Below are 19,402 nucleotides of genomic sequence, written 5' to 3'. Positions count from 1 at the left end.
TGGTGATCCTCTGCCCATCTTGACTTCTGAGAGACACTGCCACTCTGAGAGGCTCTTTTTATCCCCAATCATGTTTCCAATTGACCTAATAAGTTGCAAATTGGTCCTCCAGCTGTTCATTATATGTACATTTAACTTTTCTGGCTTTTTATTGCTACCTGTCCCAACCTTTTTTGGATTGTGTAGCACCTTCAACATTTGATATGTTATCTATATTCTATGGTGAATAAAATATAGGTTTATGAGATTTGTAAATTGTTCCATTCCTTTTTTACTCACAATTTGTACAGTGTCCCATCTTTTTTGGAATTGGGTTTGTAGATTATGGGATCCAAGAAATGCAGTTCGTTCAAGAAACAGAGATTATCCTATGTCAGTGCATTATGTGTCTGTTCATGATTCTAATCCCTCCACTTAAAAAAATTATTGGTTTGGAAACATGCGCTCTTCTTGGAAAGAAATCAGTTAGAAATGTCATATTGTCCATTGGCTTCTTAATAAATTACTTCAAATAAGCCCCATCAGTTCATGTTCCAACTGTATATGATATCTCTCTGCACCTCGTCATTTATGTTTCCACGACTGGAAATGCTAGTTCGATGTGTCACGTGATATATCAATTCTTTGATTAATTTGCCATAACCAGATCAATTACACTACTGATAACAGTGCTGTTAGCTTGCTATTAATGACTTGCTTTTAATAATGGATGCATTTAACATTTAATTATACAGCATCTTTACAGAGGCTGCTTTTATAGTCTAACCCCCCCCCCCCCCAGTAATGTATAAGTTGCATTTAATGTAATGTAATAATATTTCTTTCCTTTCTGTCTTATAGGATTTCTTTCAGATAATGATGTCCTTCTTTTTCAGGTGTACAATATCGAGCTCAACAGCTCTTTTAAGAGCCAACCCTCTCAAACCTTCCTTAAAATGAAAAGAATTGATACAGAGTCTCAGCGAATCTTGCTATGATCAACCCTTCCCAGATACATTTGTTTAGAATTTTTCTTTAATCAACATTTAAACATCAAATGTTCTGGTCTGAATCTTATTTTAAATTAATTTAATTGTATGTTTAAGGAGCAATATTAATTGCCCACAGAGTAAGTAGAGATTATCTCTACTCTACAGAAGAGAAGGAAGACCAAGGAAATTATTTGCTCAGGATGAGGAATGAAGATGGCCATCTTGTCCTGAGCCCAAACAAAGACAGAAAGGTCCACTGGTGTGTATTGAAGCAATGCTGTGTTGTTACAGCACTTTATCTCTTACAGGACTGTTCATGTGATCCTTGATTATTCTTTCTAATATGTTTTTTTTTTTTAGATACAGCTACGATTATAGCATGTTACTAAAGCTTGACTGGAACATTTTTTAGTTTTTAAAAACCACACCACTTGTTATTCTTAAATAAAAGCAGACAAGTGTCATGAAATTGGTTTAGTTGTTTTTTAAATATTGCGTGTTATAAATTGTGAATTGATAGTTGATTGGTTTGAAGCCAGGCCTTACACTGCACAGACTAAAACACATTTGTGAGAGAAGCCATTAACTTTGGAGAAAGGTTCTAGAGAAAAAAAGACACATTTGCTGCAACAAAAGATATATTCTAGAGGCAAAAACTCCAGTCTCTGAGAATTACACATGCTAATGGAGTCTCATGTGCAAGTCCTTTGCCTCTGTAACCTTTTCTTAATTTTTGCATAATGAATTTTTATTGCAGTATTTTAACAATTTTACTTTTTACAGATGATCTAATCAGCCAAATTAATGGTTTTGACCAAGTGATGCTCTTGAAAGGAGTGAAAGAAGAGGATGTGGTAAATTTTCTTCAAAGATAAAGCTTCTCAAAAGGTCTTAAAACAGCTTGAAAAATAGTATGTGTACAGTACTTCAAGGGTCATAGTTTCTCAAACTGCTAAAATCACGCAGAACATAAGCTAAGCTGACTGTCCATTAAACAACTTCATGTGAATTGTTTGTGTTTTTTGTTTTACTTTTACCAGGTCTGGGATCTGTCTGAAAATGGGATGTTAGGACTGAGAGATCCTCTGTCTGAGAAAAAGCTGCACCACATCAGTGCTGGACATCAACCACAAACTGTTTCCAGACATGAGAGAAGAAGATCATGATGGGGAAATGAAACCAGTTTAGATGTGATGATAAGGAATCATTATTTTCTGGAACAGTATCAAATGTCTTATATGTATCACATGATCTATATCACAGTTGACTGGATAGAACTGTTTGACTTTTAAGGACATTTCATTACTCATCTGTGAACTGATAAAGGCTTTCTTTTAGGGTGGCATCTGCCACCTTATGCCACCCCGGTAGATCCGCCCCTGATATCAAATGTATAATTAATCAAAACTGGGAGATCAATCATAGTTTATGTGAGCCTTCCTCGATCAATGATAAAGTTACAAGGGATGTTTAAGTGTGGATGTTGCAATCATTGTGACAATGTAATTCAAACTAAATCATATGTAGATGTCTGCACAAAGAAAATGTATTCAATTAAATAATTTATACGTTGTAAGAGTATGTATGTAATCGATAGACCTCAGTGTCCTTGTAACTGTTTCTGTGTGGGTCAAACTAAACATAGGTTGCAAGATAGATTATGAGATCCAAAAAATGCAGTTCGTACAAGAAACAAAGTTTATCCTATGTCAGTGCATTATGTGTCTTTTCATGATTCTAATACCTCTACTTAAAAAACTATTGGTTTGGAAACAGTGACTGGATCTATTAGAAATCTATTGATGGATCTATTGATTCAAATGATTTGTGATCCCCAAACTGACTCAAATGATTCGCGAACCCGCTTTGAACTCCCGAACTGACTCAAATGATCCGCGAAGCCGCTTTGAACTCTCGAACTGATTCAAATGATTCGCGACCCCGCTCCGAACTCCCAATCTGACTCAAATGATTCGCGATCCCGCTCCGAACTTCCAAACTGACTCAAATGATTCGCGATCCCCATAACTGACTCAAATGATTCGCGATTCCGCTACGATCTCCCGAACTGATTCAAATGATTCGCGATCCCCAAACTGACTCAAATGATTCGCGAAACCACTACGAACTCCCGAACTGACTCAAATGATTCGCGAACCCGCTCCGAACTCCCGAACTGATTCAAATGGTTTGCGATCCCCAAACTGACTCAAATGATTCGCGAACCCGCTTTGAACTCCCGAACTGACTCAAATGATTCGCGATCCTGCTCCGAACTCCCAAACTGACTCAAATGATTCGCGATCCCCATAACTGACTCAAATGATTCACGATCCCGCTACGAACTCCCGAACTGATTCAAATGATTCGCAATCCCCAAACTGACACAAATGATTCGCAATTCCGCTTTGAACTCCCGAACTGACTCAAATGTTTCCCGAAACCGCTCCGAGCTCCCGAACTGATTCAAATGATTTGCGATCCCCAAACTCTAATAATTTACAAAGTATTATGTAATATTTTTGTTGTTGTTGTTGTTATAAAAACAGACTTAAGCCATCAATAGCCTTTAAAATGGCTTAAAATGCATTATATAAAAAAAATAATGGGGAAATAATGATTGGTTAATAATAACACTGTTAAAATACATAATATAGGCAAATACAAAATAAACAATTTATGTACATGTTATTACAAATGCCATGTGATTGCTGCTGTTACATTTACAGGACGATCAAATCCTTGTTTAGGCTACTGATCAAACATTTCATTCAAATATTCACTTAATCTTTCATTTTTGGCCACCTTTTTGCTATAGATGACACAGTCTTTATAATTTCTTCAACAAAAAACGTGCATATCACAAACCTTACAAAAATAAACCATGGTTTTATCATAGTAAAACTGCTTAGTTTCCTTTTGCATAATTTCTGAATGCTTGAGACTATAAAATAAATTTGAGTCATAATAAAGTTAAAGCCACAGGTAAATGTCGAGAGCTACAATTGTGATTTGTAAATAATAAAATTTATTCATTTAGTATTTTATTTGATTAAAGTTATTTTTTCACCTCTATAGTAGTTTTTTTTCCCATCATCAAATTTGAGGAAGGGGGGCAACAACAATACAATCCTGCTTATGGGCACCCATTTGGCCAACAGCGGCCCTGAAAGTGTTGTTATACACGTCTCTGGGAATGTGTGCTCTACTACACACACACACACACACACACACACACACACACACACACACACACACACACACACTGAAGCACGTGTGGTGTTTTCAGCTCTTCACTATATTGATGCATGATGTATTCTACACATGTGCACGTCAGTGCGCTATGAGAGGATTTCACCGTTTCATTTGATAAAACTATCGTCATTCATTCGTATCGTATACACAGACTGACAAAAACGGCAATGTCTTTATGACAACCTGTCAAAATGAAATTTCTGTATAACTTGAAGAAATTCAAACAGAATTATAGTAATATTGCACAGCAGAGTATGCTATACTTCAAGAAGGCCTATTAACTAATAATAATAATAATAAAAAACACAGAAACTCTGTCTACATCTCACCAAAGTAAAAGTTTGGTCTAACTCAAAGAAATTATGTAAGAAATTGCACAGTAAAATATACTTAAAAAAGGATATCACACAAGTTTTCATAGAAGTTTTAATTTAAGCTTGCCAAAACAATAACACCATATTTTCCAAAAACAATTTCTAAAAGTACATTTGTATTTGTACCTATAATGTTTATTTATTTATTATTATTGTCAGCTAATAAAACCTATTCTTCGGAGACCATATTCATATAGCATCTAAGGCTAAATGTAGCTCTTGACTAATTGAGTTAGATGTGATTAACACTGAACAGTAGAAAATCAGTCTCCCCATCTGTAAAAGTCTTGTGTTACTTATAATAAATTGACATATTGATAACACTGAACCTTTTATAATGCTCTTAATTACATGTTGATGCATACTGTATGCATTAGTGTGGTGGTGCTTATGGGGTATGGTCACTTATTCCTTATATGTTTGTTATAACTGTTTCAAATGCAAGACATTGATTGCATGAGATTAAGTTTGTGAATGATAGCCTGTGTCCTTTTGTAGTGTGCACATATATTTACCATCAAACTGTGATAACTGTGACTAAATTCAGTATATATACGGCTGCCATATGTTGTCACCCCTCAGAAATTCCTGCCCCCTTCTCGCCACCCCATCAATATTTTTCTAGATCCGCCCCTGGTGATAGACTACAAAGACATTTACAAAGGGAAGCTTATTGGATATTTTAGTAGAGAGCTAACATATTTCCTGGGTTGAATGAAGAATAAGATTTTAATCAATTTTTGTGAAACCATTATAAGTGTGCCGCCCTCACCCCCTTAATCATTATTATCAGAATCTGAATGAGCTTTATTGACAAGTATGTTTACAAATATGAAAAGAGAGAGAGAAAAAAAGTACCATATGCGCTGATCACACGCTTCAGGAGGATGCGAAAACGGGGAAAAAGAGCTGGCGCGCTCGTGAGACTCAGAAAACGCAGGTTTCCTAGCATCCATCTGGCAAATCTACAAGATATTGTAATACCAGACTGTAACGTAACGCCAGCAGAGGGAGCCCTCACCTGAATACTGACTGTTCACCGCTCCATCTGCTTCTACAGTTATTTTCTGTTTGACACTATTTAACACGAGTCAGCATGTTCACACATTGTGAAGTATTGCCAGTTTACCTGTCTTACCAAGCGTTTTCCCATTAATTATTCTGACTGCCTGTTTGTGTATGATTCTACCTGTTTTCAGGTACTTGCTTCTTGGATTGCCCCATTGGATTTACTGCACGATTGGAATGATGTTTGCCTTTTGGATTCCCCTTATGTTTGTGGAAAAATCGGACTGCCATTACGGTACTGACTCTCTGCCTGGTTTAACCACTCTATCTTTAAGATCTTTCCTTAATAATCTTCTGCAAATGGATTCTAATACTTCCTCAGTCTCCTTGTTACACAGACAAATAGATCGGTAAAAAAAAAACAATATTAATAAATAATAAATACAACTGATATGAATAATATTAATATTATGATATAAATATACTAATATTAATGACAATAAGGTTAAAAAGGTTGTTTATAACACCATTAAGGTATATATATATATATATATATATATATATATATATATATATATATATATATATAATTATATATAATTTCCAAGGCATTATTCTTTATGTTACCCTACAAAAAGGGTTCTATTCAGCACCAAAAAGGGTTCTGCTATTGTTACAAGTGCACCTGTGCCGTGATACACTTTGTGTTTAAATTGTTAAAAAAGGGCCATAAGTCCCTAAACGTATTCTCTCCAGCCACCCTACCACCTGTCCTCTACATCCAATCACCTCACATCTACTACAAGCTATTTCCCTTGGACTTATGCATTCACACACACACACATCATCAACACAGCTATCACTGGCATTTTCCCCACCGCATTCAGTTGGGCTCTGGTTAACCTCATTGCTTAAAAAACAACAACCCTCAGCCTCACTTGAGAACTACAGGCCCATGTTTCGCCACCCTTTCATAACAAAATCACTTGAACCAAGTGATTCTGGATCTTGAACCAATCTGGATTTAAAAGACACCACCTTGCTGTCAGTCACTGAAGATTATTATTTATTAGTCATAATCTTCAGTTCTCATTCTGCTAGAACTATCTGCTGCATTCGACACTTAATCATCAAATCCTTCTGTCCTTCCCTCTCATTGCTGGGCATCACCGGAACTCCACTCCACTGGCTTGAGACTTAGCTCACAGTTGGGTCCTTCAGGGTGTCTTGGGGAGGAGAGGTGTCTAAATCACTGGGGTTCTTCAGGGATCAGTTCTTGCACCCCTCCTGTTCTCTATATACACTAGATCATGGGACCCATCATTCAGGCACATGGTTTCTCCTGCTACTGCTATGACGATAACACAGAGCTCTATCTCCCATTTCAACCAGATGATCCAATGGTACCTGCTCAGATCTCAAACTGCCTGACAGACATCACAGCATGGATGAAAGAGCATCACATGCAACTCATCCTCCTCATTTTCCCAGCCACCCTATTACTGTTGCTATTAGTGTACCTATTACACTATTACAGTTTCCAGTCCAGGTACATTTATAGGCTGGAATATTGCAATGCTCTTCTGGCTGGACTTCCAACATGTGCAATCAGACCTCTGCAAATGATAAAAAATGCGGCAAAACATTTTTTTTTTTTCAGTTAGCCGAAGAGGGCCCATTTTACACCACTTCTCTCTGCACTGGCTTCCAGTATTGGCTAGCATCAAGTTAATGTCATTGGTTCTTGCCTATAGAAGAGCTACGGGGTCCCTACCTCTGCTCTTTTCTATGTGTCTACATCCCCTCCAGAAATTTGCCATTCACACCATGCTCGCTTGGTATGACCAAAAGGCGCTACTTCCAAATTGCTGATCAAGTTCTCGTTTTTCTTCCTGTGGCTGGTTCAGCACTTCAAGCTAAATTTACTGGTCCCTATGTGATTAAAGGAAAAACTGAATAACACTGATTATGTTAGGATATGATAGGAGAAAATCATGTGTTTGTCATCTTAATATGCTGAAGGCATATGTGATATGCTCTGAGATTAAGACCCCTGTCGTTACTGTTGCTTCAGTAGTTGTACCACACTCTGAATATTCTCCAGAAATTGATGGGTTGAAGATGAATAGTGCAACCTTTACCTTTGCTCGTTTGTCCAATTCAGATATTTTGTGAAACTTTTCAGCAAAATTGTCCCACTTATCCTTGTCTGCCCAGGCTGATATCAAAAGTATGATTAAGAGAGATCCGACTTTGTTCTGTGATTTCCCCCCACCCCACTACACAAATATTCACATACGACATTGATGTTTGTTCACATGCACCCATTAAACAACGGGCTTATCGTGTAAATCCACTCAAAGAATTGATGAGGGAAGAAACCCAGTATCTACCTGAATATAACTTGGCAGTCTCTAGTTTTAGCCCGTGGTTTTCCCCATGTCTTCTTTTCCCCAAGCAATATGGTGCTTCCAGGTTCTGTACAGATTACAGAAAAGTTAATGCATTAACCAAAGATGATGCCTATCCTATGCAGCGCATGGAAGATTTTGTAGACCATGTGGGTAATGCTAAATTTGTGACAAAACTCGACCTACTAAAAGGATATTGGCGGGTGCCGCTCACTGAGCGTGCATTTGAAATATCTGCCGATATCTACGATTCTGATTCTGCTTTGTGTACGCCCTGAAACTTTGTAAATAACTTTGTAAATATTCTTGTAAATACTAGTTTGCCATACAAAGGGGCGTAGGGGGTTAGATGCCATTTTGTTTATGTATCTTTTTCTCACTTTGTTTATGGTTGAGGGAGGTAGGTAAGTTGGTCTGTATTTAGTTTTCTTTATTTCCATTTGAGGTTATTTAGTTTCAAAGAAAAGTTTTTGTGTATTGTTTTGGCCTTGTCTGCCCTTGAAAAGAAAGTAATAACAAAAAGAAAATAAAAAGTTTATTTGGCATCTCTCTGGTGTGATCTCAGTTCTCTTTTTCTGTTACAGCTAACCCCTAGAGGTCATAACAATATCTATAACAATAGCAAAATTGTCGCATATAAGGCTGGCGGTTAGAACTAAATTGGCTGAAAGAAAAGTTCTCCTATCAATAGCTTCAATGGATGAGTTGGAGCCTAAAGGTGCTTAAACGCCACAGGCAAGTCTGGGTGAGTCTCGCAGTAATTTTGGTCTTACCTTTGAACAACTAAAAGAGCTGTTAGAAATGCAACAAAGAGAGAAGCTGAACATCGAGAGAGAGAAGCTGAACGTCAACTAGAATATAATAAAATGAAAAGTGATCGAGAAATTTTACTTTAAAATTACTTTTTATTTACTTTAGTGATACCGGTGGCGATGTCCCGACTGGACCAGCGCGCACCCCTGATATCCCTAATATGGCCAGATTGCTACCAAGGTTTAATGAGAAAGATCCGGATGTGTTCTTTTCACTGTTTGAAAGTGTGGCAGAGGATTGTGGTTGGAGTGATCCTGAACAAACGTTGTTACTCCAGAGCGTTCTAGTTGGAAAAGCGCAGGAGGCGTTTATTGCTTTGTCGGTGCCTGAAAGAAAGATTTATAAAAGCACGAAAGATGCTGTGCTTAAAGTATATGAGTTAATTCCAGAAGCATATAGACTGCGATTTCATAATTGGAATCGAGAAAAGCAGACTTATACAGATCTAGTAAGAGAGCTGAATTGTCATTTCAATCATTGGTGTGCTGCAGTAGGCGTCTCTACCTTTAAAGAATTGTGTAATTTAATTGTTTTAGAGCATTTTAGAAACATCCTCCCTGATCGAAGTCAGTCTGGTGCTTTGTCTGTTTCTCTCTCTCTCTCCGGTATATCCCATCACCCATCTCTTTCTCTGACTAGTCTACTTAAAATTGGCTGTCCAGGTACCGGGACTTGCTGGAGCCTTGAGTTTGAGGGAGGGTGGTCGGAACTAGTGGGGAGTGGAGGGAGGGGGCAGGTGTGCTGGATTCAAGTAACAATTTTGCATCTGCTTTGCAGGCTTGGGCAGAGTGTCCAAGCCATAACCCCTAGACCAAGTTGAGTGTTTTTAACATTTGATGTTTCTTTATAATTTCGTATATATAAATTGAGAGGTAAGATGTATGTTAGTTATTTGATATGTTTGCGTGCTGGGGGGGAGGTGTGTGTGTAAAAAAGTTTTTTTTTTTCCAGAGTCTCTCTTTGAGAGGCCTCTGTCGTAAGGGGGGTGGGGGTTGTCACGGCTTTGCCTGGCTCCTCCTCCTGTCTGTGTGCTGTGTCTGTCTCCTACAGGTGAGCTGGGTGCAGGTGTTTGGAGTTGTGCTAATCTGTTCCTGGTCTGGGCCTTTAAAGACACTGTAGATGAGACCGGGAAGGGGGGACTGCCACTGTTCCATCTCTCATCTTCATTACTGACTATATAAAATCTATTCTGTTAAATTATATTTACTTAGTAAATCTAGTATCTATTGCTATTCCACAGGTGGTCTTTCCCTACTCCGTTGCTTGCATTGAGCCAGGCTTGTAATAGATAAAAAAAAAAATTACCCAGAAAAAATACCAAAGCAAATTGCACAATCACAGAAGGTAACAGACCTCTTAAGTTCCATTCTTTACTTCGTAATTTATTTCTAATATTTCCAAGGAACCACAGTGTAAAACCAGCGTGAGAATGGTAACTGTTCTCATGCATGTACAGTTTCTTTTTTTAGAAAGGAAGTGTAACACTAAACAACTCTCTTACCTCAAGTTGTCAACATGTACATTTAAAAAGGAAGCATAACACTAAACAACTCTTCCTTACCTCAACAAGTTGTCAAATTTTGTAAGATATGAATGAGTAGGCTCCTAATAATGAAATTTACATAACCAGAATACAGACCTGTTTTAAAGATAATTTAATGCTTGTCTTTATTTTTTTTTATCTACCACATATGAAACCATAAACCAAAGTGGTAAAACTAACTTGAGGATGGCAAATGTTCTCATGCGTATACATGACTACTGACAGGTCAAGAGAATAACACTGATTGTCTCTTTATCATGGCACCTGTTAGTGTGTGGGATAGATTAGGCAACAAGTGAACATTTTGTCCTCTAAGTATGTGTTAAAAACAGGAAAAATGGGCAAGTGTAAGGATTTGAATGAGTTTGAAAAGGCCCAAATTGAGATGGCTAAATGACTGGATTGGAGCATCTCAAAAACTGCAACTCTTGTGGGGTGTTCCTGATCTGCAGTGGTTAGTATCTATCAAAAGTGGTCAAAGGAAGGAACAGAGGTGAACTGGCAGTGTATTCATGGCTCACTGATGCACGTGGAGAGTAAAGGAGGGCCCATGTGGTCCGATCCAACAGTTGTGCTATGGTCGGGCAAGTTTGTTTGGTGTGTTCCTCTTGTCGGACTCACGTTGGTGGGTATTTACTAGAGTTGTTCCGATTCCGATACTAGTATCGGAAATATCTCCGATACCACAACAAATTCTGGCATCGGCATCGGCGAGTACATGAACCCATATACCGATCCGATACCATTTTCTTAAAAAAGACCTAGTTATGACCGCAAGCTTTGCCTAACCGCTGCACGGTTCTTCTTCGCTGCTCAAAATGCATTGAAAACACAGGAAGTTGTGCTGTGTTGCCACAAGCAACCCCTGTTTAGAGCAGCGAAGAAGAAATGAAAACGCGTTAGCAGCCCTTATCTATATATGACTGGATCACTCATCACATTCTAAACTGCCAAAAGACAGTGAAGCCGCTACTATATTATAGATCAGTGGTTAGCAGTATGTCTCTGTAGTACCGGTAGTTACAGACTCTCGAGTATATTCAGTACCGGCAGCTGCGTTCAGTCGCTTCCGTGTAAGTCAAAACGCAGGGCTCCAGACAGTAGCCGAATATATACTAGTGTCTGTGAATATTAAACTGCAAAATACTATTTAAATATTACTCCCGCAAAATCTACATCTCTGTGGGTGACTGGCACAGATGCGCGAGAGCTCGCTGTTTTGTAGTCTCTGCTGTGTGTCATGAGGACACGAACGCATAAACCGTCACTTCATGAGAATTTACCGTTTCATTTGAGAATACTGTCATATCATAAACACAGACACTCAAAGATCTTCATGGCAGCCCATTAAAATAAATGTTTGGTTTACATGAGTAAATTGACAATATATAAAGCTACTGTTGTAGCCTACAGTAATAATAATACATCTCTATAATAATAATAATTATGCCTAGATGGTTGCTTGTTTTTTACTTGTTTTGTTGTAAAGAGATTATCTGATTAATAGATCTTTTTTTATATTCCTAGACTTATTTGTTGCAGTTTTTTTATACAGTTATATTGTAAAACTTAAATACCTTTTTTAGTTTGCGGTGTTAGATTTTTGGCTGCATTTGAAGTTCTTTTTTGCATAAGAAAATAAATAATACTGTCAAATTCATGTTAGATAATAAAAATACTGTAATAAATACAGTAGTTCACCATGTATTTGTTCATGTTTTATTGAGGGATCTGTCTGAAGCACACCATAAAAAAATTCTAGCAATTTACACAGGGCTAGTAGTATATACAGCTGTATATACAGATATACACCCAGGTATCGGATCAGTACTCGGTATCGGCCGATACCCTGAGCCCAGGTATCGGAATCGGTATCGGGAAGAGAAAAAGGGTATCGGAACATCTCTAGTATTTACCTGATTTAGCATGTTGAATTGGTATGGGGAAAGTGTGTTCTAGTGCAGCTTTTTGATCCGATGCTACTGACACAAGGCAACTACTCCGTCTGCTTTCATCACCACTAGTTAGTTGAAGTTGGCTTGGTGTGTCCCTGGTGGCTGTGGACTTTTTAGATAGATAGATAGATAGATAGATAGATAGATAGATAGATAGATAGATACCAAAGGAAAATTAGAAAATCAAGTAGCAAAATTAAAAAACAGACACTCAGCGGATGATGGACATTGTCCAAGATGGACAAAAACTGACTAAGAATCTCCCCACTATCTCCCCACTCCTTTTCTGTAACTTCTACTTCACTTTTCTTCTGTATTTATCTTTAGCTTTTTTTTTCAGCTGGACTTTTTGTATACATCTTATCTCCTCCAAGTCACCCTTCTTAAAAGCCCTCTTCTTCTGGTTGACGAGGTCTTTCATGTCACTAGTAATCCAGGGTTTATTGTTGGGAAAACAGCAAACGACTCCCACACGACTCTTGTAGCATTCCCAAGTAAGTAGACTGGAAAAAAGTCCTGCAGGGCCTCCTCAGCTCCCATAGTCCATTTCCTAAAGGAGCGTGTGATGATAGGAATGCTCACTACTTAAGGCTTATAATGAGGCTGGAGCAAATCCAAACTATGTTCTGATCTCTCCAAGGGTGGCAGAGAAATGGTAGAAGATGCATCCTTAACATTATCATACAGTAGATCTAGTGAAAAAGTCCACATTCCAAGAGAAAGCAGACAGTGAAGAGTCCACTGTGACTTGATTAAAATCCAATAAAAAATAAACGTGAAGGCTATTGAATGCTGTTTCTGCAGTCTCGCTTTGACCGAATGAATACCTTCACACCTGGCTTCAGCTTACACATTTTGGGGGGGGGGGGGGGTGTAAATATAAAACTGCGATGGTGTGTCATCTTCACAGTAACACCCCTAGGATTACACTTAATAAACCTTGCAAGGCCCCCATCTTTAATCTTTACACACACCTTTGTGTCTCTGTCTGCTCTGACTGTGATGAAGCCAGGTAAGTCCACGTTAGCGTCCGGGATGTCAGTGGTTAGCCAAGGCTCAGTGAAACACAGCAAACTACACCACCTGTAGCTCATCACAGTCTTCACCAATGCAGCCAGTTCATCTATTTTTGCCGCGTTTCCACCGAAATTACGGAACATTTGTACCAGGAACTTTTTTCCCCTCAGACCTGTTGCTTTCTGCATTTCCGCCACGGTGTAAAGAACCAGGAGGATTAGGCAAATAGACTGGTGACATAGGTCTGTGTGCGTTTCTCAATACAAAGTATGCTGATTTTGGACGTGCATCCTCGGTAGTTCAGACTTTGTGCATTTGACTCAAACTTGGAGATGGATCAGTCCTGTTATGGGGTTTCTTTACTGTAGAAGGAAGTGGAAATCATGACTGTATGAAGGACATCATGGATTCTTTAAAGTGTCAGGCCATTTTGACAAGAATTGTGATGCCTTTGGTGCAAAAACTGAAGCTGATGATCAATGGACTTTCCTGCAGGCCAGTCATCCCAAAGTACACATCCAAATCTACTACTGCTTGGTTCAGGGATCAGTCATAGAATGTACTTGAGTGACCTGTTCAGTCTCCAGGCTTCATTCTCATTTGAAATATCTGGTTGAATTTTAAGAAAGCAGTGGCAATGTGAAAACCAAAGATTATCAGTGATCTGAAAGCTTTTTCATGTTTCAGGTTCTAAACACTAACAGATAGCGTTTATTGGAGATTTTAAAGAATAAAAGATTCTGCACAAAATAATTTTGAACATGAATGTTTAGAGCCAATTCGAATTTTATCATGATTCATCAATGTTCCATTCTCAGAATCACTCAAAAGTGTATTAACAATCTTTCTCTAATACTTTACTGATGCCTTTGTTAAATTGATTTCATAAAATGTTATCCTCCACAGCAAATTGTCTTGCAAGTCAAGGGGGTTGAATAATTTTGATTGCAACTGTATATACAGCCATTACAGTGAAACAAATATTATATCAATTTGCCTTTTATTTTCCTTTTAACATACAGATAAATTGAATACAGACCAAAGATAACCTGTTAGATTTACCCACTAATCGTGTGGACCCTATTAAAATAATTTTGTGTTCCAAAAAAGAAAGTAAGTCATACAGGTCTGGAATGACATGATAGTGAGTGAATGATGAGTCTGTGTGAATTGTTCATCTTCTCCAGCACACACATCATACAGACCACCTGATCAGCAGGCCGTTTTCACACCCCTGCCACAACAACCAGACAACTTGCACAGCGCCATTTGACAACCAACCCACAAAATGCACACTGATACTACACAAACCCCTCCACACAACACTTCTTGCTCATTTTTACTTACTTTAAAGGCTTTAGACAATCATTTTAAAAATTTTGTTTTTGAAAGGATGTATAGATGCTCTGATGCTATCAGGTCTCTGATCATATCAGTTACTGTGAGAAATACATGACAGTGGAGGAAATGGCTTGTGTGGTTGTGTTGATCTCACGACCTCACTTTGTCTTCAGATCTTTAGCCTTTTTGCATCTTAAACAATATTAAATCCTACTGACCAGAACTTATATTTTCAGCATATGTACTTTTATAAAATACTTCACATTGAGTGAAATTAATCCCCCATATATCCTACTCTGTTACTGAGGTCGTCCAGAAACGAATAAACTGAAACTGAAAATTGATCAATAAAAATAGTAAAAATAACTACCAACATAATCATGAAATAATTAAGATCACTTTAAAAATTATTTTGTCTAACTAATTTATGTAAATTAGTAAATACAATATATGCATAACAAAATGAACACAAATGGCAATATTGCACTAAACGTTAAAATTAATATTAAATATATTTGTTCTTAAAAGTATATATGTAAATCTGATCAGGGACAGGGTGTCCAGATATCAGTAACCACACACACATACACTCAAAGAATCTTATCAAAAAAAAAAATATATTATTGTTAAATATATTTTAATACAAAAATAATTTGCAAAAATTACAACCGAAACCATAATGAAATTAGATCACCTTTCAAATAATTTTGTCAAAGTAATTTCTGTAAAAAATGCAAACTTGCACTAATAATAATTACTATTATTATTAACATTATCATGAAATCAAGATACTTTTTATTTTGTATTTATTGTCTAATTTATTGTGAACAAATAAAATACAATATCACAGTAATATAAAAAGTAATATTATGTTAACTTAAGCTAAAGATCACAACTAACTGATCGTAAAGTAATGAAAAATGAAAATAAATGAAAATGTAAATGACTCTGTATATCAATAATGATTATTTTAATGGCACTGATATAATAATATGGTATAGCAATTGCTTTGACTAAATAATTTCATTTAATGCATTTGTTTACCACATGAGTAGCCTATTATTTTATCAGGGATGTATTGGTGGAGGATGTATAAAGAGGGGGTTTGTGCTAAAACTAAATGACTGATGAGTGTGAATGTGGGAACTGTTGGTCTAAATAGACACATTTATGTTAGATGGCCTCATTAGATGGTGCCATGCAGGTAATCAGTCATACTTGAGTTTGTTTACTATTTGTTTTGAAACTCTGTAACCGTCGGTTGTGGTTTTATCTGGTACTTACTCAGCCTTACTCTGTATCTGGTTTGACAAGCCTCTCAAAATCTGATAGGGCTAATATAAGTTTCCACCGAAATTACCCTGAACATTTGTACCAGGAACTTTTTTCCCCCCAGACCTGTTGCTTTCTGCGTTTCCACCATGGGGTAAAGTACCGGGAAGATTAAGCAAATAGACTGGTGACGTAGGTCTGCGCACGTTTCTCAATACAAAGTACGCTGATTTTGGACGTGCTTCCTCGGTAGTTCAGACTTTGTGCATTCGACTCGGGAGTGTGATGTCCGCAACGACGCAAATCCACGTTGCGTACTTGATAACTTCAGTCAGCTGACCATGGCTACTGCAATTTTCCTCTCTGTACATTTACAATAAAACTAAATAGGATATCAAATACCACTGTCTCCTTTCGGTTTCATTTAAACATAATAACAGCTGCAGAAATGTACTTAGTTCAGGGATATGTGTACTGTATATATACAGCCATTACAATGAAACAAAATATTATATAAATTTGCCTTTTATTTTCATTTTAACTTACAGATAAATTGAATATAGACTAAAGATAACCTGTTATATTTACCCACTGATCGCGTGAAGCTCACGTCTTCGAGATGGGCGAAACACATTTTTAAATAGGCGCTGTCTTTAAAAATAAACCACAGATTTGAGTTTTAAACAACTACATTCTCGCCTGAAATACTTTTAAAATTACATTTCATGACACAATAACAGTAATATTTTGCAATGATCCGAATAAATGGTGGTTGAACTCAACCAATTCTGTGTGAACTCAACTAATCAGGATGTTTAGCGTCCAAGTCCCGCCCCCGAAAGTTCTGGAACTTTGAAAAAGTACTACCAAAGTCCTTTTAGGCAAGTCGTGCCACTTGGCCGCCTTCTTGGCAATGCTTCCGGGCAGCTATTTCAGACTAACAAAACCAGGCTCCTATCTAAATGAATGGGCATAGAGTCCAAACTGCACTTTCACTGGTCACGGGGACATAAAAACTGCATGTATAGAAACAGCAGTAAAATATGATAAAAATCGATTAAAAAAATGTATGACTTTGCCCCAAAATAAGGTTTAAAATGCCTTTTTCCCACAGGTTATACTTTTACTACGCATGCGCAAGAGCTCCTCAAGAGTTCCTCAGTGGAACCAGATGATAGGCTTAAATGTTTCCGGGCTTGACTGTTACAAGCAGATGATTGGCTTTCCAGCGTGAGGGGCAGGACATGTGCATACAACCGCCATCTTTGCCATTACGGGTTTTCCTTATATAGTTGTATGGAGGATTGAGGAAGTGGCATGTCTCTTATAAACTGTCTCTGGTACTACCTCGCCAGCAGGGACTTTACTGAGGGACATTTTTTTACCCGGAACTTTATTTAGTTCCTGGTTCCTGTGGTGGAAACACACCAAATACCAGGCCAAAGTCCCTAGTTCCTGGGTAATGTTCCTGTGGTGGAAACATTGGGCTGGTTAGCATGGTTATTTGCCTCTGTTGGTTAACGGGTTGAAACTACACACTTTGGCTGGAAAGAGCATCTTCCTCCATTGGGTAAGATGGGTAAGATTTCTATGCTTGCCAAAGCTACATTTACTTGCTATTTATATTTTGAAATGTAATTTATTCCTGTGATGCAAAGCTGAATTTTCAGCCTCATTACTGCAGTCTTCAGTGTCACATGATCTTCAGAAATCATTCTAATATGCTGATCGTGGTATAATAGGGTGGTTTAACAAGTGCCTGATTTTATAGGGGTGCATAAACGTGTGAAATTATATTTTACTCTCGGCATAGTCGTACAAGTCAAGCTCTGTAAGACTTCATTCAGAAATAGCATCATCAAAAGGCATCCTATTTTAAATGTCTCGTGGTTAGCCACAAGAGCCTTTCATTAACTGCAACTATGTACAAATGCTGTTCACATCTGTCATAATCACAGTCAACAAATATATATTCTGCCAGCAACATAATTGACTTTATGATGTAAACATTTGGTGGAAACATTAGCTTGTTAGAAGGAAAATGATGTGAAATAGATCTGGTAAAACAATGATTAATATTTTCTCTGAATATTTGGATACCATTTTATGTGGATTATTTAAAAATTTAGCGTAATAGTTAAACAATAAAAAAAGAACACAGATAATTGTTTTATTCATGTTTTATTTTGTTTTCACTGTAATACATATACTGTTATGCTTTCAATGCAATAATTTATTTTCATTCAGAAATTGTCATGAGCTTGATCATGTACAAAAATGAACTCCTTTATTGGTGGGTTTGACCTGGAACAAAAGTTTAAAAAATTCCTTAATTGAATCATATTATCACCGTATTACTGTGGGAAAAAATACATGATTGTAAACTTTTGGCATGGGTATTTCTGTGTACTTACTTGCAGGCATGAATTTTAGTACAGATGGTGTTTGGCCCATCCTCCGTCATCAGCTCATCAATTATAGCGTGTAGATACTTCTGAACAAGTTTCTTGCACTGACCACTCACCAGCTTCAATTTATTACAGGCGTTGTTCAGCTTTTCTTTAATTTCATGCTGAGGGAAATTTAGTCAATGTTAAATGGATTTAGTCAAAGTTGTGAGATGCATGGTCAGTTCAGTAATGTAACATTAATCATGACACCCACCGGTGTTGCATTAGCGGAGAGTTTCTTTTTCACTGCCTTCATGATTTTTTTGCATATATCGCACTTATTAAATATCTGCTGTGTCGACATGCTGTCAGCCTGAAAAACATCACAATACGAAACAAACATGAATCATATAATAATCACCTGTTAATCAATTGCAAATGCATACCCCCCACCCAGTGTTTTTATGTGCATCAGTAAAACTTATTTAAAAAACGAATGCCACCAGTTGATGCTTACAGAAATCTCTTCGTCTTGGTCCTCAGCAGAGTCCACCTCACGGATCTCCCAATGAGCTGCACAGACTACAAATAAATGGACAATAATTCATTAAAACAAATTATTCAAGCTTATGACGAATATTTAGAATCATAAGACAAAAGTGATATTAGAATTGAACTGGTGATTATTTTACCTGCATATATGAGCAAGCTGACAAGAAAGATGTTGCGGAGCATCTTAGCAGAGGATCTCTAACCAGTGTGAAGATGAAGCTTTCAGAATCAAGGTTCAGATGTGCTCCTCAGAAGCATGTGGAGCTCTTTTATAGAGGTCTGCATCCACCACATGAACGTTTCTTTCCAACCACAAACCACAAATGTCTTGATCATGTTTAACAAAATGATCCTGGGGACCTGTGAGTAATATTCTGAATAAAAACACTTTCTTGCGGTTGATGCTTGTGAAAACTATACGTTGTAGTGTTAGGAGTTTATCTACACAGGTCATAAATAAAATGTATATGTAAAATAAACTAAAAACAATGCATTATTAT

The 19,402-nt window shown here is 37.3% G+C and overlaps 1 protein-coding gene across 3 annotated transcripts in view; it reads right to left on the bottom strand.

The window, feature by feature from the left end:
* LOC127975870 (antimicrobial peptide NK-lysin) overlaps window positions 1-19,168 on the bottom strand; it is a 33,428-nt gene extending 14,260 nt beyond the window's left edge. Inside the window, exons 1-5 of one of the 3 annotated variants that reach the window (XM_052579891.1) lie at window positions 19,043-19,168; window positions 18,868-18,932; window positions 18,625-18,723; window positions 18,375-18,532; window positions 18,125-18,264 (exon numbers count right to left, since the gene is read on the bottom strand). In XM_052579891.1, coding sequence (XP_052435851.1) covers window positions 18,204-18,264; window positions 18,375-18,532; window positions 18,625-18,723; window positions 18,868-18,932; window positions 19,043-19,085 — 426 coding nt within the window. In that variant the 5' untranslated portion in view covers window positions 19,086-19,168 and the 3' untranslated portion in view covers window positions 18,125-18,203. Of the gene's footprint in view, window positions 1-18,124; window positions 18,265-18,374; window positions 18,533-18,624; window positions 18,724-18,867; window positions 18,933-19,042 lie in introns of those variants that run through there. The other 2 variants (XM_052579890.1, XM_052579894.1) reach the window with 2 other exon arrangements.
* Window positions 19,169-19,402: the final 234 nt, after the last annotated feature.

This window comes from Carassius gibelio, chromosome B17 (genome assembly GCF_023724105.1).
Source record: "Carassius gibelio isolate Cgi1373 ecotype wild population from Czech Republic chromosome B17, carGib1.2-hapl.c, whole genome shotgun sequence".
In the NCBI taxonomy this organism is placed as follows: domain Eukaryota; kingdom Metazoa; phylum Chordata; class Actinopteri; order Cypriniformes; family Cyprinidae; genus Carassius; species Carassius gibelio.
The sequence above is the reverse complement of the archived record's forward strand: the minus strand, read 5'-3'. Positions and strand labels throughout refer to the sequence as shown.